Raw genomic sequence first — 23,789 nt, forward strand, 5'->3', positions numbered from 1 at the left:
CCAGATTAAATTACTCATTTTTATTTCAGGTAGTGCTTTAGGTCACTTTAAGGCCATACATATGCAATATATTCTTTTTCCTTAAACATATTAAACACATAGGGTGTATTTCTTTTATGCTATATGGGATAATGACCCACAGCCATAAGTATGGAAAACAGAGAGTATAGAAATTTAAGAAACTGAAAAAAACTGAAAGAATAAATTTGCAAATAAAAAGGCTGGTACAGTGGTGCAGTAATCAGCACCAGCGGTTAAATATCTGTCAGCCCTGTGATGCAGTTGCAGCTTGTCTGGGGTGTACCCTGCCTTTCACCCTATGACTAGGTAAGTGGAAGACACTTAAAATGCTTTGCACTGAGACTCAGTAGGTCTGGTGCTTTTGAATAGTGTACAACCTTTCAACCTTGATGCCAAAGGGCTTAAAATATGCAGACAATATTAATATAGTTTAAAATGCCATAAAAATGTAGAACAGCTATGTATAGGCTCTACTCTGCTAGTCTCTATCCCATATTGCTCTACCTCTGTATCTCGCGGCTTTGCCATCATACGTCCTTTTGTCATTTAGGTTTCTAGTGCCTGGATGATAACCAAGCTCTGCTGATGAATGATGAATGTTACAATAAGCTTCCCAGAAAGCCTTTTTTTGTAAAAGCCCCTGAACATTGTCCTTAATGGACAGACACCAGTTACTTTAATAAACTGTATATTTACATTTGCTCCTCATGTTCAACTACAATCAGAGTAATTTAAACATCTGCATGTTCAGAGAACACAGGTATTTTTTTACTAAAAACCAAAATGTGATTTTAACTTTCTATCAGAATTAACCTTTAATAAATCTAGTTTCAGGGAGTTAAGCAGTTGGTGTGCATTCGTTGTCTGGTTGTAATTTGCTTCTAAGAAACAAGCTTACTCGTAAGTTGAAAAGTATCTGTTCAAACCACCGGCTTCAGATTTTGCAGATCTATTGCTGAGCACCTGAGTAAAATTTGGAAAGCAATTCTCATATTTCAGCTTGAGTTACCAGTGAACTGACAGCTCCCTGGATCATCCAAAGCTGGACATGTTTCATTTTTGTATATATGTTTTCTCTTTAATTTCCTGTGACAAATGACTTCAGCGACACATGTTTGAGTTGTGCTCAAGAAAGATGCTCAGCCACATTGTGAGCAGGCACACACATTCAGGCAGTCCCCTTTTTAAACGGCCCCCTTTTCAAAAAAGGAAATTAATTATTCAGTGCGTTTGATTTGATACAATACTATAAATTCAAACTAGGAAAGAAAAGAAAAAACTGGCTAGGGTTAACAGGAACAGGAGCTGCACGAGGTAAAAATGATATTCTTACGTACACTCACCCCCTCACTCATAAAACTCAACATGTACTGATTTCACATCATTAGTTTTTATAATCCTTTTCCACTTTAATGAACACCAACTGTATTTTTTAACAAAAACCCCAAAACAAAACAAAAAAACCCCAAAAAACAACAAATGTTCCAAGGGAGGGGGCGGGGTCTCGACAACAGGTTAGACGACTCGTTGGTATGTTTCCAAAAAAACACATCAAATTGTAAATTCTATAATAGATATACTCGTTCAACAAGTCTGTGTAATCTGTCACATTAGATCCATTTGATGTTTATGAGGAAGTCCCCTATGATCACCGCTTCAGTGCTGAATATTTACTGCAAAACCGGTCGACCGGTTTAAGGCTTCCGAGGTCGACGGCAGGGTCAACGTCGATGTGTCGTGCCCGCAAAAGTCCGAACTGGGTCTTGCTGGATTCTCAACCCTACGGAGAGGCGTTTCAGGATTTTACTTCAGAAAGAAAAGGCCCCGGTAAGTAGTGTTGTGATCTTTTTCTTTCCTTGTCCTCACATAACAGGATTATCGCAACATTTAAATATATAACTGCATCGCTTTTATAAAAACACGCCTGGACCGTCATTTCATTGTGGGAGAAGGATAAAGAATCTGGATGATTTTAACTACACAACCTCTGCTCAACACAAACAAGCTTGAGGTTTGTTTGTTTTTTCTTCCTGGGGGGAGTGGAAACAGGTATCCATGAACCTTTCCATTTAATTCTTTGCTAGGAATACTGGCAACAAAAACAAAACAACTTAAAAATAAAATAATGCTTGCATTATACAATTTATAATGTAGTACCATGCTAGCGTTGCTCACCTCGTCCTAACCATTTATTAGCAATGTAGAATCAGTGCTGTTGGAAACTACAACACACACTATGGTTATTAACCCCATTCTGCCCAGGTTGTTTTTTTTAGTTTACCCAATCACAGCGCCCAAAAGTGAAGGAAGACCAGGAGGAACGTGTGAGAGAAACAAGGATGTGGGAAAGTATCACAGCAAGGAGGACTAAGTGGTATAATTAAAGCAGCAAATGCAGGGAGGAAAAAGAAGAAAAAACAAACCTCAGACACTTCATGCATTCAGAATGGCCGACAGCAGGAAAGAGGAGGACAGGGTTCACAGTTTTCTCAGCTACGAGCCAAAGTGGATAAAGGGGTGTTTACGGGCTGGTCATGTGACCGTTAGCAGGGTTGGCGATCATTTCGAGGGTCGAGGTGCTTGCGAGACTTAAAACTTGCGTGCTGACTAACAGATGGGTCATCTGCTGATGGGCAGAATGGGGATAAAACTACATTCCTGGTCTGTCTAAACAGAATTTTGCTTGTTAACGTAAAAAGAGTCTGTGTTTCCAACACACTGTTCAATTCTTGGCTTTGTCTTCTTGTTTCTTGCAGTTTCTTTAGAGAAATGAAGCCTGCTGCAAAGTACCCTCTGGTCTCCCGTTCTGGTCTGTAGTTGGGGGTGGGGGTAGGGAGTGGGGGCGACAGGGTTGGTAGTTCAGACAGGGGGTGCTTTGCGCTGGAGTAGATACTGGTGGATGTCTTCTGCGTCACGCTTAAGCCAGGCGGCATTGAGGAGGATGTTCTCACAGCACTGCTGCACGGTACGCTCGGCCGCTGGCGCCGGGTGACTCTCAAAGAAACTCTGCAGGGACAGAAAGGAAGGAAACCCTTAACCCCCTGTTGCATCATATCAGTAACAATAACACCACATCAGATTAATAAACTGAATTTACAATCACACTGCAGAATCTAGATAATAAAGCAGAACCTCCTACAAAGAATAACATTGTATATAAAGTGGAGTTTCGATTTCTTCATGAACCACTTTTACAACCTCCTTTTGGAATTCTATCTGCATTTCTCTCATGTGCCAACATTTTCCATAAGACTTCCAGTTTCCTCATTTAGAAATCTGGACTGGGAAAATGCTTGTGTATTCGTAGCAGTAGGGTTGAAGTTGCTCAGGGCAAACAGGCAGAGACAAGCAGGCAACGAGTAAAGTAGCAGCTGGCAGAGTGAAGTGGGCGTGCATCGATTTCAACTACAATTCCACTTAGAGCAAATAAGCAACTAATAAGCAACTACCAAAGACACCAAAGGATGCTTTGTTTGTTAAAGTTAGATGGAAATATGATGGGGTGGGAAATATCACATGGAGTAACCCACACTGTTTTCTCAAAATCTGAATTTTTGCCTGATACTCAGAGCCACAGACCCTGACTTCAGGACAGGAATTTAATATTTTAATCACCTATCAGCCTTTTTGGGTCAAAGTCTAACCTAAAACGCTGGATTGGTCATCAGCGGCAAGGATCCAATCATCCATCCTGTTGGGTTTTTTTCTCTTTGTTTATTTCACCACACAGTAGAAGTACAGCTAAAACACTTTGAGTAGAAAAGCAATGCACAAGAACCATTCCCTGTACCATTCATTTCCTAACTTGGAAAATTAATATAATTTAATTAAATCCCACAAGAGGGAGCGCTCACCTTGACTTCCACAGCCATTTTATCAATAGCAAATCCATCGACTGTGAGCTGCAAAGACACACGAATAAGACAAACGTGAGCAGACTACAAACAAATAAAACGGATGTCATTTTTAATTTTGTTGTACCTGTGACAATGACAATAAAGACATTTTGATTCTGATTCAAATATTTGTAGCCTGACCGAACACAAACTCCAAGTTATGAAATAAAACATAAAAGCATAGACACGCGTGTGTGTGTATTTTACAGTGAAATAACCAGAAAACCTCAGGAAACTGTAAACCTCAGGCCCTTTCTCTACCTTGATAAGCCTTGATATGAGAAATCCTCCCTGGTAGCGGTTATAAAGTTCCTCCCAGTTATCCTTGACAAACTTCCAGGCAGCTTTCCGTCCTTGTTTACTGCTTCCTGCCACTCCCCCGATTACTGAAACCGTGTCCTGGGGACGAACGTCTTCCTGTTGGGACGGGAACATGCAGAGAGAACTAAATTAGCTGCTGTGGTATTTGACAGAAGCCCTGTTGGCCTCCATCACACTGCAGCTGGAGAATCATCAGACTTTTCTACAACTCCTTTAAAGCTGTAACAAGAAAGCACAACATCCAATTTTATCGGTCCACCGTCAGTTTTCATGTAAAGCAGCTTTAACTGTAACGTCCTTTAGTTTTGAGCTGACAGTAACTTCAGCACTGACAGGGACTTAAAGCCAAATGCAACACTTTTCTAAAGCCAATACTCCAAATTTTACTCACTCTAATCTATAAGTTGAGTCACACTAAAAACACGACTCAGGGTTACATACGAAAAAGCTTGCAGAATAAAAACACCCCTGGGTCTTTTTATTTGACCATGATTGCAAGTAAACGCCATTCCTTTCTTTTCCTGTATCCTGAGAAATAAAACTACGCTTGAGAGCCGGCAATTAAACGGTCTTATGTACCGAGAGGGCAAAGTTGAGCACTTTCTGGATGAGATCAGGGGCAGAGATGGCTCCGAGAACTCGCTCGATTCGATTCTTCTCCTCTTGCATGTCTGCTTGCTTGTGGAGCTGAGGGAGTAGTGACAAAGACACAATGTGACCGTGAGTACCCAACTACAGTCACTCAGATCCAACTCCTTTGGAATTATTGGTGCTAAATGACACAGAGTACGTCACTCAAAGCTTCACAGTGTAAGATGGAGACATGATGTAGTTTTACCTTCAGCATCGTGTCCAGTGTAGCACTATCTCCATGCTTCAATACTGTTAGATACACCTGTGGGCAAAAAGATGCTTCGACATTATCCTTTAATAACGTTTAACTGAATTACACTGTAGTATGGTGATGCTGCTATACTGTATTTTGTTGGACCTTCAAGGTTTTTTCCCATCGGCATGTATCTTCTAATCACTTTCAATCAAATGAAAGCTTCTGATCCCGTCTGAGATAAGCACCTACAATCTTACCCCTTATAAAGTGACGTTTTTACCAAAGATCAGGTGACCTAAGGTCATGTGACCAGCACTTTATTGAAATTCTACCCAAATCTTCACAATCAAACCTCGCCAGTGACAGTGGCATCGTCTTGGAGGTCAAACATACCGTTTTCCTCTCCTTACAGAACACACCTCCTGTACTGTAAGATGCTTTATATGTACAGTGCATGCTCACAACAAACAGCGTTTTTTTTAAATACCGTTGGCTCTGTATGATGTCACAGAGAATAGACGTTGCTAATAAAAGGTCATCATGAGCACTGTGGACTAAAATTAAGACTGCTCGTTTCATGCTGACATGCTGGGGAGTGCACTATAAAACCAGATTAAAGCCAGTTGTCTGTGTGAGGAGAGCGGCTCTGTTTTTACCTGGTTAAATCCTCATGGTAACTTATGCTGAACATGTAACCTTGTTAGGAGCAAGTTATGTTCAGAGTTTCAGTTCAAAGTTGGCTGGAAGAGCCCAGTTTCACTAATTCTTTGATTTACAGCATGTTTCAAGTACATTTATTTTATTGGTTGACAGTTTTCTCTGTGTATGTTCTGCTATAATGCCTAATGTGTAAGAGACAGCAGCAGATTAACATAAAGTATAAAAACATGTGTTTCAAAAATGTAATATATGCATGTTTAAGTAGCATATAGCTTCTCTGCTGGGGGATACCTTTTATTTGCCCAAGTTGTTAAGCCATACCAAGCTAAAGAGATTTCCAGAGTTACAGACTTTAAAATAACAAAAGCCCCTTTTAATACGAGGCGCAGAGAGCCTGAATTATGAAGCTCTTCTTAACAGCTTGTTGATAACCATCATCTCCAAATGGGTTTTAGGTTTTGTCGAGCTCACTCGCTCAAAGACAGCGCATCTGTGTTGAGTTTCCTTCATAATATAGAGCTCTGAGGGGCCGCACCAACGCTCAGTATGAGATAAATAAGGCTCAAAGTTGAACTGTCAAATAGTTATTCTAGTAGAGTCAGCATAATATGGAGTTAGATATAAGCACAACATATGAACTACAAAAACACAGGAAGGCTCATTTATAGATAGATTTAGGGTTTTTCACTAGTTCTTGCCACAGTCAGTGTGCAAATGACTGACTGGAACTGCCAACTACTACAGACTTACATAGTGTGTGTCCGCAGGCTATTTCACTGAGTAAACAAGCCTAACATACTAAAAAAAGAGAAAATAATGGTGGAAGAAGATCTTCAGCTCAAGCAAGACCCGACTGCAGCCTAATGTCCACATTTTAAAATCGGAACTTTTTTGTTTTATTAATCTGATTTATTTTTTAGCAAATTGAAGCAAAACATACTGATCAGTGTGAATACCATCTGACACTGTTCGTTGCCAAAGTGCCTGCACAAGCTCAGCTTACCGGACTTCTCAGGTCCGCAGGTAAAACCTGCTTGCCATCCACGTGATCCTTGAATCTCCGCCGGGCCTCTTCCAGTGTGGGTTTGTGTCCTGCCTTACCCAGTTTCCCCAGAACCAGGCTTCTCAACAGAGCATCCAGGTGACCTGTAGCACACAAAAATAGCCCTTAGGTTACTCCATTACTCATGGACAGAGCTTTTTCACACTAATTTCAGTCAGTCATCTTATCCGACCTGTCTCCAAAGCAGAAACAGTGGAAACAAACAGTTCCGAGTTATATATGGTTCAGTTCAAGTAACCGAAAAGCTCATCTGATAACAGGGTAGCTTCTCTCATGGCCTAAAAAAAAGAAAAGCTTTTTTTTCTACTGCTATTTTGTACCAAAACATTTTCAAGTTTGAAAATAAAGGTCAAATATTTTACTTTCCTACTCTCTACATTCCTCCTGCACAAGACTACTCTCAATTTTAATATTAATAACAAGAAAGGAATGGAGCGGCTCTAAGGAAGATGTGAACACCTTGAATGCAATCTCTCTACAACGCCTTCTCACCTTCCCCCGGTTTACTGTCCCAGCCGAGCTTGAGGCCAATGGGAGTAAAGAGGTCCCGGATGAACTCCTGGATTTCCTCGTGGAAGTCGGTGTGGGACAGCAGAGAAGACAACACTCCCAGGTTGCAGCTCAGGTCACTCCACACTGTGTAGTTGGGCTCATTGACAAAGGCTTCCATCAGCTTCAGCACCTCCACTGTGCTGATCATCCCTGCACGAGACTGAGGCCACAAATCAATTAGAAACGAAAACATCCCGGCAGGATGAAAGCCTTGTGCTTCATGGTGGATGTTATAGTTTTTCAAGGTGAAAGGTTTCTGTACGAAAATTTACTTTATAACCACATTTGAAGTCTCAAACTGCAGGTGCAAAGGAAAAGCTGTGCAACAACGGTACTAACACTAACAATAAAGCATTTCATAGAAAACGAAGAATGGATTTTTTTCTAAGAAACGTGGATCCATTTCCTGAACTGCCTCAGGGTCAGAAGAAATGCTTTTCCAGTAAAGTGACTGTGTGTGGCATGTTTGAGCTCAGGGTTAGAATATGTTTCCAAAAAGAGAAGAGATATGAACAAACGAGCACTTTTTGTCACCATACGGCCATCACGTCCACATGAGCTTGTTTTTAACGTGCAAAACAATAAGTTTTAGTTTAATGAAGACGCACAAAACCTGTTGAGTTGTTCGCTTTCAAAGCAGAACAACTCAACAGGTTTATGATTAGCCGCCGTTTGATCTTGTGAACATTACTCCTATCACACAGTGTCAACATCTAATTTGCCTGCAATAAAGTTCAGGAAAATTCCAATCCTTTGATAAAGCTGCAGATTGTGTAGGAGTAAAGAAGGAAGCATAAAGGTCTGATATGAATCCAAAACCACTTTGTGTTGAGCCAGTGGGAAGGAAGCAGAGGACGAATGAAGAGTTTGCCAGTGCGTTTAACTTGTTACAACAAAACCAAGTCAGCTTGGAATCAAATCACATAAAATGTGATAGCTGGGAGTTAAAGTGGGCCAGAAGAATCTGGAACCAGGTTCCAGCACCTTCAGTAATGACTATTTAGATCTCATAGCCAGATTAATGTATATTACTATCAAAGAGTTCATTTTGCAGCCTGGTGTTGCTCCCAGTAACAACATGGTGATACTGGCTCAGTAATAGGAAAGTAATGACATCCCAAGGCCAGCTTATAGCTTCAACACATCTCTGTGAGCTGATCCATCTAAAAAGCACTTTTCGTGAGCACAAACAGAATAATATCTTAGATAGCAGGTCATTTCATTTTGCTCAACAAATACCAAACAGACAATGTTTCTATGCAAGTTGCCAAAAAAGGAATCTGCTAGCTAAATGTATAGCTGCTGGATTTCCCAAAGAGAGAAAAATGGTAACGTGGGACTCAGAGGTGGAGAAAGATGTTTAAAAACCAGGAGGCTGTAATGTTATTCAAAGTAAGGACTGCTCGGGAAGTGACGATCTGTCGACCTTTGTGCATTTTGCAGTTTTTAAACATGCGGTGCTGCTCAAGTTACGCTTTTGTCAAATGTCTCGCAAACAAATTCAAGTTTAATTATGTTATTCAAAGGTTGTAGGAAATACTGTACTAGGCACTAGGTTTAGTGCAACATAAACTGATTAGTTTCCAGTAATGTGGTGAAATTTACAGTAATGCAACACATTAGCTCAGTATTCATTTAAATCCAGGGTCAGCGATATTTATATTTATCTTCAAGGTGATGATACCGAGAGTCAATCACAAATTTACTTTTTACCAGCTTTAGTGTCTAGAAGCTCAACATGAGGGCCATGTAGCTCTGGAAAAATCTGCTTCTGTCACTGACCTCTAAAAACATTGTGTTCAGAAGTGTTCACAATAATTAAGAGAAAGATACATCATAAGCCATTCACAATTTTAAATTAAATATCGATGGAGGCATACAGAGACATGCTGCTAATAGAAGTTGACAGTGTTACAAAACCGGTCATTAGAAAACACTTTTGTCTCTTTCTAGCTGAAAACTGTTGAGCTTGATTAAAGACACAATAAATGCGCCGCTTTAAAAAAGAGACACAAAGCAGAAAAAACAAGCTTCATTAGCTAGATCTGCTCATTATTCCCAATTAGTCAGGTCCACTCTTTGATTATAATTTCAGATCGTGGAATACATAAATCTACCAATAAGAAACAGTTGTACTTGTTTGACTATCTGTTTTTTTCCACGTTCATGTCCCACATTTTCTCTTCACTCTTCCTGCTCCCTTGTACTGTAAATCAGGTGGTTGTTTACTCTGGAAGGGAGTGGATTTCCTTTCTACATTCACAAGCAGTTAGCTTTGCAGCCAATTACATTCTGCTGTGAACAAAATGAAGGAAATACTATTCTTTAATTGTTTTGTTTCCCAGCTGTGTGTGTGGCTTACAAGGGAGAAGAGGTCATTCTGCAGTCCCAGTCGGTCCACAGGCTGCAGGCTGAGGTCTCTGATGCCTGGGAGCAAACTCTCCAGCATGGACGAGCTGTACTGGATGCGATAGAAGCCCACAGTGCCAGGGTTGATCTGGAAAACAGCAGAAAGACAAGTCTGAGTCAGACTGTGGGAAATTTGGGCTCTTAACATTTTTACCCTTTACACTGAGTGCTGAGCCTTACACACTATCAGAATAACACACTATCAAGAGAATAATCAACAATAAGCTTGCTGTGATGAGTGAATTATTTCTTAGGTGAATAAAAATGAGACAATAGTGAACAGCAGGCCTCCAATCACTATTCTCCACTACTGACTCTAAACTGCACTGGATACCTATAGTCAGATCTAGCAGTAATGGGATTTCAACATATTGTTTGCATCAGCTGTGAAGCACTGACCCATTTAAAAGCATTTACCATGCTTACTTCCCGAGGAACTGTTAATTTGCAAGTCACATTTATAAGCAGCTGAACAAGTCCATCGTTGTCCTTGCCAATTTACACCGTGGTCATTATTTTAATGACCACACAAAAGAATAAATATAGCTGCTTAACCTGTTCCTTTGAGAGTGAACTGGGTTATTTGACTCTGTGATGCTTACAGCTCGTCCTTCCAGCTGACAATAAGGAGCTCAGTCTGTTAACTTTATTTCAACTTTAAAAGTTACTTTTAATGAAAAGACGACAGACTGACGCATCTTCTCTCATTAATTCTTAAACTCAGTCTGCAGCTGTTGCAAGGGTCGAAATGACACAATCGAGCAATTTACAAACAACGCAAATGACATCTTCACTCAGGTCTTACTACGCATATCTTGGAATGCACTCTGGCCTACAGGAAAATTAATACTACTGCTTCAGATATCTTTATATATGTATACAGAAGGTTATGTAAAGATAAAATATTAGACTTTTAGATGGGCCATTAGTACAACAACCCCAGAGTATATCATAGAATTTGTCATTAAAATGCTTAAAATGATACCAACACCACAAAACTTAAATTACCAAAGAAATCTAGCAGACTGTGTCAGGATCCATGTGCTAGCCAAAGTAGCCACACCCCTATTTTGAAGCGTTATTGAAGCTAAAATGCAGGGTAACCCCTGTACACTTGTCATGAAGACTGAAACCGGCAGAGGTCCAATCTGATTTTTTGCACATGGCTGTAAACATGTATCATCTGCTGCAAAATCTGGGGTTGTAACTTTTTGGCTGAAGTATTTTACCGTTTTGGTGGTGGCATCATTTTCAGTGCAGGATATTATTGCTTAGGGACCTCACCTTGATCCACTGGTCTGGGCCAACACTATTCAGAGTGATGGTGGTCTCCTGTCTGTCCAGCAGAACCTTGAGCTTGGTGCATTTGGGGTCCTCACTGGTACAAATACTAATGGGGACCATCCAGCTGGGGCAGTTTTCTTCTGTTCAGCAGACAAATGATGGAGCCACCACAGGAGGATTAGATTCAAAGTGTTTTTCTTTTTTTAGCTCATTAAAAAGCAACCTTAGGTCTACATTTAGCTAGCTAGCTACTTTCAGCTGTTCCCTTGTTACAAGGGATTCCCACAACAGGCAGCTACACATTTTCTTATTCAGCACATTTTTGAGCCAGATACACTTCCTGACACAACCCTGAAGGGGTTGGAATTGAACCAGTGACCTTACGCTTGCTAACCGAATCTGTTAACCACTGCATCTAATGGATTTGGTAAATCCACATTTTTTGGACATGTCCGTGACAAACACTCACCATTATGTGGTCCACTGGCACAGAACTTCTTCTGCGATATCTTGAGGACGCAGTCATCACCTTGCTAAAAATAATATCATGAATATCACAGTCAAGGCACGCATGAATGTCACAGCAGAAAAGAACCAAACGCTCAACTAGAAAACTGTAGGTGTAGAATGAATGTGTTCATGTCACTGTGTTGGTTTAGGCCAGTTTCAAAATCAACTTCAACAAATATAAGTGCATGACCTGAGTCAAACAATCAGATTAGACAGCTCACCTGTTCCTGGTCGACGGCTATTATGGGGAAGCCCATTTGCTTGGTCCATGAGCCCATCACTGCAGCAATGGGTTTCCCACTGGCCTGTTCCAAACAGTCCCATAGGTCCTCTGTGGGAGACAGGAAGAAGTCAAAAGAGTGACTCCACACAACAACTTGACGTAAAGGGGAAGTATTTCCTGCATGTGCGCTCACCTGTTGATGCATTTTTATGTTGGAACTTCAAAAGATAGGCGTTCATTCCTTTCCTAAAGTCCTTCAACGAAAGAGAAAGACAAGTACATTCATAAATATTAAACATCAGACTGGAAACGACGACAGATACCACATCAGACAACAAACCTCATCTCCGATGTAGTTGTGCAACATGCGAATCACAGATGCTCCTTTGCTGTAGGAGATGGCATCAAAGATTTCATCGACCTCTGATGGATGGCCCACATTCACCTTGAGAGCAAAACACAAAACCATAAGTGGGTGTTACAAAGCTGACAGAAGGCCATACACAGCAACACACACAGACCTTAATACATCTAATTTTATCTGTCCTTCAACACACTCAGTAATTAAGAAAACAGGGCTCTAGAGTGCGACCAATATGGTCGCAAATGCGACCAAATTTTTCAGTGGTGCGACTAAAAAAAAAAAAGTTGGTTGCACCTGTGCGACCAACTGTTCAGGTAGCAAAAAAAAAAAAAAAAAAATCTGCAACCTTCCCTGTGGTCAACAACAGACACACATTTTGCCCCTATCGTGGACTAAACCAATCAGAGATAGTCAGGGGCGGGACCGCTCTGATTGGCCGTGGTCCAGTTGAAAGTGCAGGTGGAAGTGGGAGGTGAGTAGCTTGAATAAAGCGATATCAATTCATTAAATCCTGAATCGACTTTTAAATATAACTGTGTTTTGCCAGAAACGCCAGATTCTCAGATTAACGCTCACAAAACCATTTCAACAACCAAACAGCAGATGAGAGCAGGTACACGGACTCCACACAAAGACGTAAACAAAGACCGACGCATCAGGATCAACTTTGTCTTTCTTGGCTTTCTCACCCGCCGGCCCGCAGACGGACACGCTGTCGGAGCTCAGCGATTCTGATGCGTCCGGTCCGCGCTGTGATTACATCTTTTTGCGCTGATTCTGAGCTGCAGGTTTTGTCTCTCCAACCAAAATTCACCGAGCCAGCAGCAAAAGAAGCAGCAAACTGCGCTTCACATTTGATCAATGTCGTCATGAATTTTGCTTCCACGACTATTAAAATCACACTTCATGCACAGCTAGCTCGCTCTCTCTCTCTGTACTTCAAGAACAGTTCCCATCTCCAATCTCTGTTTTCTGTATTATTCATTGGCTTATTACCCACCAGTCTACCGCTGTTCACAGCGCTTTTTCTTTTTCACTTAAATGACCTCGGACAAGAAAGCCTGTTTTTTCTGTTGGTCAATACTGAAGAAATTTAAACTTTATATGCAGAACATTGTAGAATATTTTTAAGGTTATCTGCTATAAAAAGCCAGACCAGGAAAATCTCCTTCATGTTTTTCTGTTTTATTCTCAGTTACTTTCACACAAAGGCATCTGCTGTGATGTTCACAATTCTGATGAAGTCAGTGCTGGTAAATGATCAGAGTTATAATATTTCTGACTGTCTGAGGCCAAGTTGAATCGAATCGGGACTTTAAAAACCAGAATCGAATGGATTATAGAAATCAGTGATGATACGCAGCCCTAGTGAGCAGCCTAGGCACCACAGACGTGGATGTAGCTGTAATAGGAAAAGAACTATTGCTCACTTTTCTGTTAAGGCCTGATCCTTCTGAAATTCATAGCCAGTGCTCTGACACGGTGGCATCAATCTTTGAATGCTGAAAAAGCACAGTGTATCCAGAAAAACACATTATATTATATCAATTATTATAAAATTTGTGTGCGCCTAACTTTTGTGCCGGTACGCCTAACTTCTTAAAGTTAGGCATACCGGCACGCCCATGGCAAAAAGTTCGTCTAGAGCCCTGGAAAAGATTATGTGAGTTGTGAATGTGAAATCCAGATGTTAAGGTGGGCTTACACCCTAGCGATATGGTATCAATAAAATCACTTTTTTCCTCCAAAGAGACAAAAAGTTTTTTTAAGTGACTCCCTGCATACATCTTGAATTTCAAAGCTCACCTCTATGGGATGGCTGCTGTCCAGCGCGTCCAGATCCAGAGCGCGGGTGTAGTCGGCCGAGACAAACTGAGTCCAGATGTCATATTCTGGGAAGCAGTGGTCCACACACAGATACTCAATCCAGGATGCAAACCCCTCATTGAGCCACAGATGGGTCCACCATTCCTGCACACAAACACAGACAGGCACTAAGACGAGACCGTCCTCCAAGTCCTTCAAAACTAACGGAGCACAACCAAACAAATTACAGTCGTTCCTGAAGCACGACGAGTTTCCCAAAGGTAAAAAAGGAAACATTTACTCGTTTGTTTCCCATTATGGACAAAGTTCCTTCACATCGTTGCAACTCTAGTTAAAAACGATCATCTTCAAACTGCACCCCAAAGCTACATTACCTACATTAAAGGCTAACATACGTTTGGATATCTATCAATTTATCCACCAATCATAGGAAATTCCTTCGTTAGAGCAGGTAAAAATGAAGATAACCACAACCTGTAACAAGAAGAGCTCAAGCAGGGTAGTACGTAGCTCAATAAAAGAAGCAGACCAAATTACTAGACTGTGGACTACTTCAAGCCAGAAAAGCCAATGCACTATGTTGGAGTATGGATGCACCTTCCATGGGACTCTGAAAGAAGGAAATTCCAGATTCTCCAGGCTTGGAAAGAGTAAGGCTACGTTCACACTGCAGGTCTTAATGCTCAATTCAGATTTTTTGATCAAATCCGATTTTTTTGTCTGCTTGTTCACGCTACAAATAAAATGTGACAGCAAACGCGCTCTAGTGTGAACGCTCAAAGCGCCCGCATGCGCAAAAGAAGACGTCACACACAACGCGCTCTGTTTAGACCCAGAGCAACAGTATTGTTTGACTGATGGCCTTAATATAAAGACTTCAGACTTCATGTTTCCCAATTTTGCTTTAAGTTATTTTGTTATTTACATAATAATGTAAATAACCTAATAATGATCCTTATTATTGTGTTAGAGGAGCGCTGCTTCAAAGGATAGCTGCAGATTTCTGTCAGAATCTGCAGATTACACAGTACAAATAAAATGTTCACGTTTCTCCAACGTTGTCTTCCCAACAGTTTCACTGACATCTACACTGGATGGCCAGGAAGCGTTCACCATGTCTTCTCTGGCGCTGATAATTAGCGTCTGTCTTGTGTCAGTGACGTAAAAGACGGATTTAATGCGACCTGACCGTTCACACAGCAGTCACTTTCTAAAACATAGGATATGTATTGGATTCAGTACCACATACTAATATACACTGCCAAGGGCAAACAACGGGACTTTCTGAATATCTGGAAGCCATAGATGAACATACGGAGTGGAGGCGGAGGTTATTCATGAAAAAAGGGGGAATCCTGTCCCTATTACTTGCAAGATTTTTTTGTATCATTGTGACAGCTATGTTCATTAAATATCTGCTTTCTGTTGTATAAAAGAAAATTACAATAAAGATATGAGAAAAATAAATGATAATATTATATAATGGTGTAAAAATGACTTAATGTATTATAAACACATTACATATACAGATATTTTAAGTCATATGCATATCTATTTATACAGTATGCATAAAGAGCATGACAAAAAAATAAGTCAGGCACTACTTTTTCTAATATCTTGAGATACAAATCAAATACTTGATATGAGTTTCACATTCTTATGGAGAGTGCAGCGTCGAGACATTTTCTTAATGCCGTGAATTGAAGGACTGTGTAACCAAACACCTGAGGACAGTTTAGAGATTAAGACCAAATAAATAAGATTGACTGATTTCTCCAGAGATTTACATTTTGTCTTCTTCAACTTAGTTTATAAAACAGTTCGTGTTTTTGTTTTGTTATTACTACATTTGTTACGCTTTTAACAGGAATACATAATTTTCTGTTCTGCGTGTGTGTAACTGGTGTCAGTTTATAGCTTTTTTTTTTACCATGGTGACCAAATTTCCAAACCACTGGTGGGCAAGTTCATGTCCAACCACCAGTGCCACCCACTGCCTGGAGGATGAGCAGGAGTTCTTCGGGTCAATGAGCAATGCCGTCTCCCTGAAAACAGCAGAAACTCGAGGTTAATACAAAGACGGCTGAAGGTCGACGATTCGTCTGCAACCTTTGCCCTCGCTCATCTCTCTACAGTCCCATCGCCTTCTGTGCAGTTTATCAAGGCACTTCAATCTATTTGAGGATGCTAGATGAATGCGGCTCTGTGCAAATCAGATAGCAGCTGAATACCTAACAGGTGGTGGCACATTCAGCTAAGCACAAAGCAATTAAAAAGCCATTAGGGCCGTCATCCATAAAGAAAAATGAGTCTAACAACTGTTAAAGCCTGATTACACTCATGTTTAATCACATAGTTTATAAATGTCAGAGCAGGCTGCAAACCACAATTTCATAGACTTCACAGAAACATTTTCAAAGTGCTTGTTTATTCTAATTAACAGCCCAAGACCCAAAGACATTACATTTACAATGACAGAAAACAGAGAGATGGAAAATCTCCCATCTGAGCCACAGCCTCTAGAAATTATATCCTGGGTGGAAACAGACTTTATCTGCTTGTAGTTATGCTATTATTACATGCCTATTCATTATAAATACTATGGACACACTCACTCTGAATTTAGCCAAGTTAAAATATCTTATTGTGTTTTGTAAAGCTTACCTGTAGGTAACAAGGCCCCAGTTCTCCATGGCACCTGAATGGGAGGAAGAAGAAAGTGTTTCAGTTCGACTTTAACCATTTCCAAACTTCCACATGTAAGAACCTAGAGCTACTCACCAGCAGCGAAATCAGCAATAGCTATGAGATCAATTTTAGGCAGCGGATAAGGAACGCTGAAGTAGTCATTGTAGAAAGGTAAGGTCTTAGTTGCAACCTGCAATAAAAAGATGAAAGAAAATAAAAAGGAAAAGCACTTGTGTTTGATTCTGTGTCAGTAACCATCCAGCAGATCCACGTCATATAAACGCTGGTTAATTTGTCTGTTTTCTCATTCTGCTTACGGACAAACTTTTTACTTCAAGGTAAAGAAATTATGCAGTGAATAAAGCGACAGGTTGGGTTCAGCTCTGTAAATGTGGTATGTTTCAACAACAGCCTTACCTCCAGGGCAAATTTCCCTTGTTCAGCCTTTCCAACCGGTGTATAGACGCGTACCATTACACCATCTGATGACTGGCTTTCCACATAGTCATATTCACCAATGACAAAAGCTACAAGGTATGTGGACATGATGGGCGTGGTGGCAAACTTGACTTCGACAAGGTTTTCATCATCTGGGTGTGGCTTTCGATCAATGACATTCTGGAGAGAAGATCGATGCAAAATTAAAAAACTAAATATTCTCAGAAGTGAATATGGCTGAAGTGTGTACTGAAAATGACTCCGTTTAACCAGCTGATTGACAAAATATAGAAGCAACGAGTAACTGACTGTATAAATCAAAACCCTTTGGTTTATCCCAAAAGTAACCCTAACACTCTACAAAAAGGGTTATTCTAATCTGTTCTATTCTGCTCTATTGCCAAGTTCACAAATAAACGATCGTCTTAAATAAATACTGAGTAGGACACATTTTGAAAGAGTTGACAGCGACTGCAGAAATAACATTGTTCTCACAACTTTAGAGGTCAAAGCAGAAAATAAACTGCAGCAGGCATGTAACACAAAAAGGTCCCGAGATGGAGTAGCCTATGTCTGTGCGCAGTTCATAATTGCATGACAGTTTTAGTCTTTCAATTAATACCATTATCCGGGGTCCTATGATTACAGTTGTCTTTCTTTTTCTTTCCATTCATTTACAACTATTTTTTATCCTTTCTACTAAAAGAAGCCATAAAAATGTCATTATTAAAGAAAGAGTGCATTAATGTCATTCGTATTAAATTGTCAGAAAGAGCCAAATTTAACTTCACGGTCACTGCCCAGATGGACCGCGTCAGCCTGGAGGGGTGCTGCGTTTGAAATAATCAGAGCCAGATGATGCTGTCTGATTCATTTAGGCTGTAAAGTCGATCAGTTAAAATAGCAGAAAACAGTATACAAAATAAACACATGATACTTACTAAAATTTCCTTATAGTGACAAAACTGTATGTATACAGTAGTTAGACTTCACACAGAGCTGTTCATATTTAGCCAGAGGAAGAGTACACAGTGACTGTCTGCCCTCTGTTATGTAAGCTACACAGAAAAAAGAGAGGGAAAAGAAAGGAGGGAAAACACAGACATGCATAAAGGAACCCTGGCAGCAGAGAGTGACTTGGTCACTGTGGGGTCGTCACTTCCTCGGAGGGAGGAGTGGACATATGACACGTACCATATTTGACAAGGCTACTCGGTCCTTGGGAACTATCAAAGTGATGTCAAAGGTGGCTTTGATAGCTGGCTCATCCCAACAGGGGAAAGCTCTGCGAGCATCCGTGGCCTGGAGAAACAGGGGTGTGAGGGGCAGAGGGGAAAAGGACAGATTGTGAGACGAGGTGTTGGGTCCAGACGAGGCCAGGCTGTGTTTACCTTCAGATCACACACAGCCTCTCATATTCCACCTTCTGCTCTTTTTGTGTGACACCAGCTGCAACAGACTTCACTTCACTTAATGTTTACATTAAGTTTACCAGTAACTGTCACAAATAGAAACTTGAACCAACATACATAATTATCTATACACGCCTTCATTTTTGCAGAGTGACAGTCCTACACTTATTTTTAGCAGGAAACAATTCAACTGAACATTTTTGGCGTGGTCATGTAACCTGTTTCCTGATGTACAGAAACATACCTATGGCATATGCTTCTTTTAGATAAATGACAGTTCTATGTTTCCCAAACCAACAAGCTTGGCCAGTTGGAGTGACTGACGTAAGTATACAAGCATGGATGCATTTGAGCGAGTGTGGTCGAACTTCGCTCTCAAGCTCAACTTTCACTGCTCCCTTTTTGTGAACAGCTGACTGGAGTCATCATTTTAATCACAAATGAGACCCTGGCCTTTACTTAAGCTATCCCATCTTCTTAAAGCATATCGTATACACTATAAGTATTTCTTTGAAAATAAATCCAAACAGAAGCAAGATAGGTACGCTGAATAATAGGAAATTAGATCTGCATAGATTTTTTTTGCACTTGTTTCACTTCAGCCGAGGGTGAAAATTTTCACTTTTTCAGCTTTTTCTTTCTCTTTAATTGTGAGTGTAGCTCCTCACGAACTCACATGCAGAGGAACAGGTGAGAGTTATGTGAAGTGAAGAAAATAGAGTTGATGACAACTTGTTAAGTTACTGTAAGTGGTGCAAGAACTGCTTCCTGAAAAATCTTAAGCCCAACATGAGAACAAGGAAAAGCACACTTGAGTGAGCTTTTCGATAGTTGTCTCACTCGATCAGTGACTGTGTTTAGCAGAAATTATCACAAGCAAATACAGAAAAACTTGGCACGCACAAAATACTTTGAGTGTATAGGACATTTTTACAGCATTTACTTTGAGGTGAAAAAGAAACAATCTGCCAAAATGCATCCGTATAAAGAAAGATCCTCTTTATCCTCAAGCTGCACCCGCTGCAGAAGAAAAGCCTGCATGTAAATTACAGCCTGATTTCCTGCACAGTGGGTTCTGATAAAGGTGTCCTGGTCAGTGTCTGTGCTTAATTGGCCAACTTCTGACAAGCAAAACTAGAGCGTATCAAATAGAACAAACTGTGAGAGACCACTCTGAATAGCAAAAACAGCCACATGACTTGCATGCCTCTGTTTTGCAACACAGGCAACTAAAGTGTTAAGCAATACACACAACTTCAAGTATTTTTCATTGAGGCCACTCACTCACCTCAAACTGTGTGACAGCAGCATAGCGAATCTCTCCAGTAGGAGATGTATATTTACTTCGATAGAATCCTTTCATTTTGTCGTTCAGCTCCCCGACAAAGTCGATCTTCAATGTGCCGAAGCCTGGGGTGACGTGCACAGAGAGAGACACACTGTTTGTACAGCCATCACCACAGGGGAGGTGAATAATAACAGTAATGATCATCTGCATGATCGTCCTTGTTGTTCTTAACAGTCATACAGACGGTTGCTTCAGAAGCAGGGACAGCCAACAGTCTCTTCTTACCTTTCTGTAGAGCACTAGGGAATGAAAGGGTGACTTTCTCATCCTCATTTTGGTAGTTAAATCCCGTCGCATTAATTTCTAAAAGGGACAAATTTTAAAAAGAAGATCAGAACATGTTGAGAACTCACGCTGTTGGCTTTGGGGAATGATGCTATTAAGAATTTTCAATCCTGAAATCAAATAAGATGGCTAGAAGTGACAATGCTATTCACAACAATGCCATTTATAAAAGCAAAAACAAGGTTTCCCTGAGTCTGACCCCCACCTTCTCCTCCCTGTGGTACAAAGGAAGCTGTGATGATGTCGATGTCAGCACAGTTCATCACAATCTGATTTGTAGCTTGTGTAACCTGTAAATATTGACATAAAACACGTCAACTTAGACTCTTTGCTGTGCCTTAATTTCTACATTTTCAGTAAATCACAGCAGCTGCATCCAAGTATCAGGAAGAGTTCAAGTTTAATTTTGGAACTACATCAATGGACCAAACCGTACCAGTGATTGTGAATTCAAATTGAACCTGTTTAGATTGCAAACACAGCAAATCTAATGTACAGATAAAAAATACAGCGTTGAAGGGAAACAATAGTTAGTGAAGGGAAATGAAAACAAAAACACAACTAGGGGACTCTGAGTTGTGTGCAAAAAGCAGACGTTAATCCCCAACATAGAGGGAAAACCACAAACATTCACAGTTTGTGGCAATGTTATTGAAGATACATGGAAGCTGAGAGTATACAGTACTTGTGTACAAGTTTGTTTGTCTACCAAATCTGAACTGGTCATTTTACCAATTTAAAAAAAGCAAACTCTTTAAAGGCATTTGGAGTCTAATTTTAATGGGCAAACCATGTCACAGTTAATCAGTTTGCATAAAAACCCAAGTTGTCCAGGATTCTTCATGGAAAAAACTGTACCTGTGCTTCGCTTTTGCAACAACACCTTATAGAATTTGCGCACAATTAGTGGTTGGCTATTACGTCATGTAAACATTTGTTGTGTTGTTTTTCCAGGTTCCCTTTTGTACCAAAGGTTTGCCAGTGTCTTGTTAATCTTTTTAACAGATGACTCTTCCTGACAATGAAGCACTTTACACTACCATTAGTGGTGTAAGCATATCATAAAGCATATAAGGTTAATCTTGGAAATGGTGCATGTTTAGACAGCGTCTGTGATCTGACTTGATTGCTGTGAAAATGTGCGTTAAGTAACTGTTTACAACCAGGCGCAGGTTTTAGCACACTCAACCAACAGGTGTCTGGACAATGGGACCATTTATACACAAGTTAAACAAACAGAGTCGCTTTTTCCGTCCTACATAGTATCCAGTCTACAAAGTACAGCCATTTTATCGATAGATACAAGTGAGCACAAGATACAGTAGCAAACGTACCGAAAGGACTTTTAAAACTTTGTCATTTTACTGTCCTCACGGTGTGTGTTAATGTACAACTTCACCTAGTTCAACCGTATTAGTGGGACTGGGGTGGGAGGGGGCTACACGATGTTGCCATGATTTAGCAAACACTAGTGAGTATTGGCTGGGTGCTAGATAGCGCTCTACCAAATTCGCGAATCGCCAATTATTAAGTATCATCTTCAAAAGCAATGGGATGTTACTACGAGAGGTTACCGTCGCTGGTATCCACCAAGCTCCTCAACTTAGCGCACTGCCTGCCACTGGCAGATGGCTAACAGGTAGCTAGGCTAACATGAGAGTGCAACTCTGCGGCACGGGACTGTTGTGCTAGCTAGTCCGGATCAGCTTACTGTTAGTCACAGAAACATAACGTGGTTGTTTCTTTTTCATCCACTGGTTTAATTCGGACAAATTGAGCCCGTCAGAACATTTAACACGTTGCAGCTTACATTAGCTAACGCGTGCAATAATGACAGCTAGTGGGCTAGTGGCTAACAATTTGTCGTAATTAGCTAGCAACTGGTAACGTTAGCTGGTCAGATTACATAACGAGATCTCCGCCATGCACAGATAAATCCATTTGTGTATCTACGGGGGTGTCGTGGTCAACATACCTCCACCAAAGCCTCCAGCTTGCCTTCAAACGTGAAGTCGATCAGGTCAGGCTTCAAAGACAAACCATAGTTGACGGGGTAAACGTCAGTAGGTAGCCGTACGAAGGGCCTCCTTTCGGGCATGGTTCCTATATTTTGGTTGCTTGAGCTCACGAAGACGGTGCTGTGTGTAATGCTGGCTATCGCTCTGAGTTTTATTAACACGGATCTGGCTACAACGAGCCTCGACAGTGAGGATTGGCAGCAAGTAGTGACTCTGGGCGAATGACAACGGAATCGTGCGGCCCAGAAGCAACAACATCAATTGAAACCCTCCCAGCACTGCCAGCTACGGATCTCTCCTCTCACAGCCCAAACAACTCCACTAACCCTGCGTCGACCTACAGACATGCGACGTCATCACGTTCCAACGTACTCACTGAGCGTGTGTGTGTGTGGTCACGCACAAACTGTACATACACGCGACAGTAATATTATCAAAAACCTTTGACAGAAAGATTTTTATACAGTTTCATGCTTTTTGTGTGTTTTCTGTTTCAGTATATTAATTTAAATCCCTTTCCCCCCAGCGAAATAATGAACAAACTGAAATTTGTTACACATGTTTGTTGTTGATATTGATATTTTGTTGTTGTACAATCTGGGACGTACCAATCAGATCTCAGATCGTTAAATGGACATCGAAGATTAGAACAACTTTTAAACAGGGGGTCTGTAGGTGATCAGCATGTAATCAAAAAGTCTGACTTGTGGCCATTTGTTTAAACTATCAGTACTGTCATTACACTGTTGACTTTCTTGATACTTAAGGGATTCCTTATCAAGTAACAGCGTTAGAAAGATATGATTTATAGCAGAAATATGAACTCTGTGTTCTGTATGTCAGAATTACATGTGCACTAACATGTGACAAAGGTTCTTAATTAACAAACATGAACAAAGGTGCATGTCAAGTTTGAAGTCTCCTTCAATTGTCATTTTTCTGTGGAAACACAACTTTACTCTCTCAAATGTTGCCTTGATAGTTGTTCTCTTGTCAGTGTCATTTTACACAGCTGTCAGCTGTGAAATCCCTAACAAGCTGGCCACTATATGGATATTATTACAAAGTTTCATTTTTTATTTTCAAGAAATACTTGTTTCAATGTATCTGGCTATACTTGAAACATTAAAAACCAAATAACCACTGCAGTGAGGCCATTTACCCTACTCTTTATAAATGCTTATAAGTCAGAAATTAAGAAAAGTGTAATCTCACAAATATACAAGAATCTTCATGATATCAGCAATCACTCAGCGAAGTACATAAAAGAAAGATGGGGGGGGGGGGGGGGTCTGGTGATTATAGAAGAAGAATGGCAATATCTGTATGGCCAGATATTGCTGATATTCACCATTGAAGGAATAGATGTTTAAATGTTTGTTTGTTTGTTTTTAATTAAAGTAACATATACTAATGCTATTTATGTCACCATCTGCTACTGAGTGTGTTGGTTTTCGACTGCCCTCTCTCTGGATGTATATAGTTACAAACTACATCTATCTGTACTTATGTTTGTTTGTTTTTTGTTTGTTATTTTTTCTCTTTTTTCTCAAACCTGCGTGAAGGAAAAGTACTTGACGTGATGGCAGACACCTAGACTACTATGCTCCCCTGTACTTATATGAGTTTTAAAACTAAGGA

The 23,789-nt window shown here is 40.5% G+C and overlaps 1 protein-coding gene across 2 annotated transcripts; it reads right to left on the reverse strand.

The window, feature by feature from the left end:
• Window positions 1-1,072: 1,072 nt before the first annotated feature.
• Window positions 1,073-22,492, reverse strand: npepps (aminopeptidase puromycin sensitive). Of its 2 annotated transcripts, none has more exons than XM_026172084.2 (23): window positions 22,106-22,492; window positions 20,336-20,420; window positions 20,071-20,148; window positions 19,786-19,907; window positions 18,280-18,387; window positions 17,065-17,265; window positions 16,741-16,837; window positions 16,624-16,657; window positions 15,890-16,004; window positions 13,939-14,103; window positions 12,109-12,213; window positions 11,962-12,022; window positions 11,767-11,876; window positions 11,505-11,568; window positions 11,036-11,172; window positions 9,705-9,839; window positions 7,283-7,502; window positions 6,731-6,873; window positions 5,077-5,133; window positions 4,818-4,925; window positions 4,179-4,334; window positions 3,876-3,923; window positions 1,073-3,027 (listed from the first exon to the last, which is right to left on the reverse strand). In XM_026172084.2, exons 1-23 carry the CDS (start codon window positions 22,226-22,228, stop codon window positions 2,881-2,883), a joined length of 2,619 nt encoding a protein of 872 aa, XP_026027869.1. In that variant the 5' UTR covers window positions 22,229-22,492; the 3' UTR covers window positions 1,073-2,880. The 2 variants fall into 2 exon arrangements, with proteins under 2 accessions (XP_026027869.1, XP_026027870.1); XM_026172085.2 differs by having other exon boundaries at window positions 11,036-11,175.
• Window positions 22,493-23,789: the final 1,297 nt, after the last annotated feature.

Source organism: Astatotilapia calliptera, chromosome 6 (genome assembly GCF_964374335.1).
Source record: "Astatotilapia calliptera chromosome 6, fAstCal68.1, whole genome shotgun sequence".
Taxonomy (NCBI): Eukaryota; Metazoa; Chordata; class Actinopteri; order Cichliformes; family Cichlidae; genus Astatotilapia; species Astatotilapia calliptera.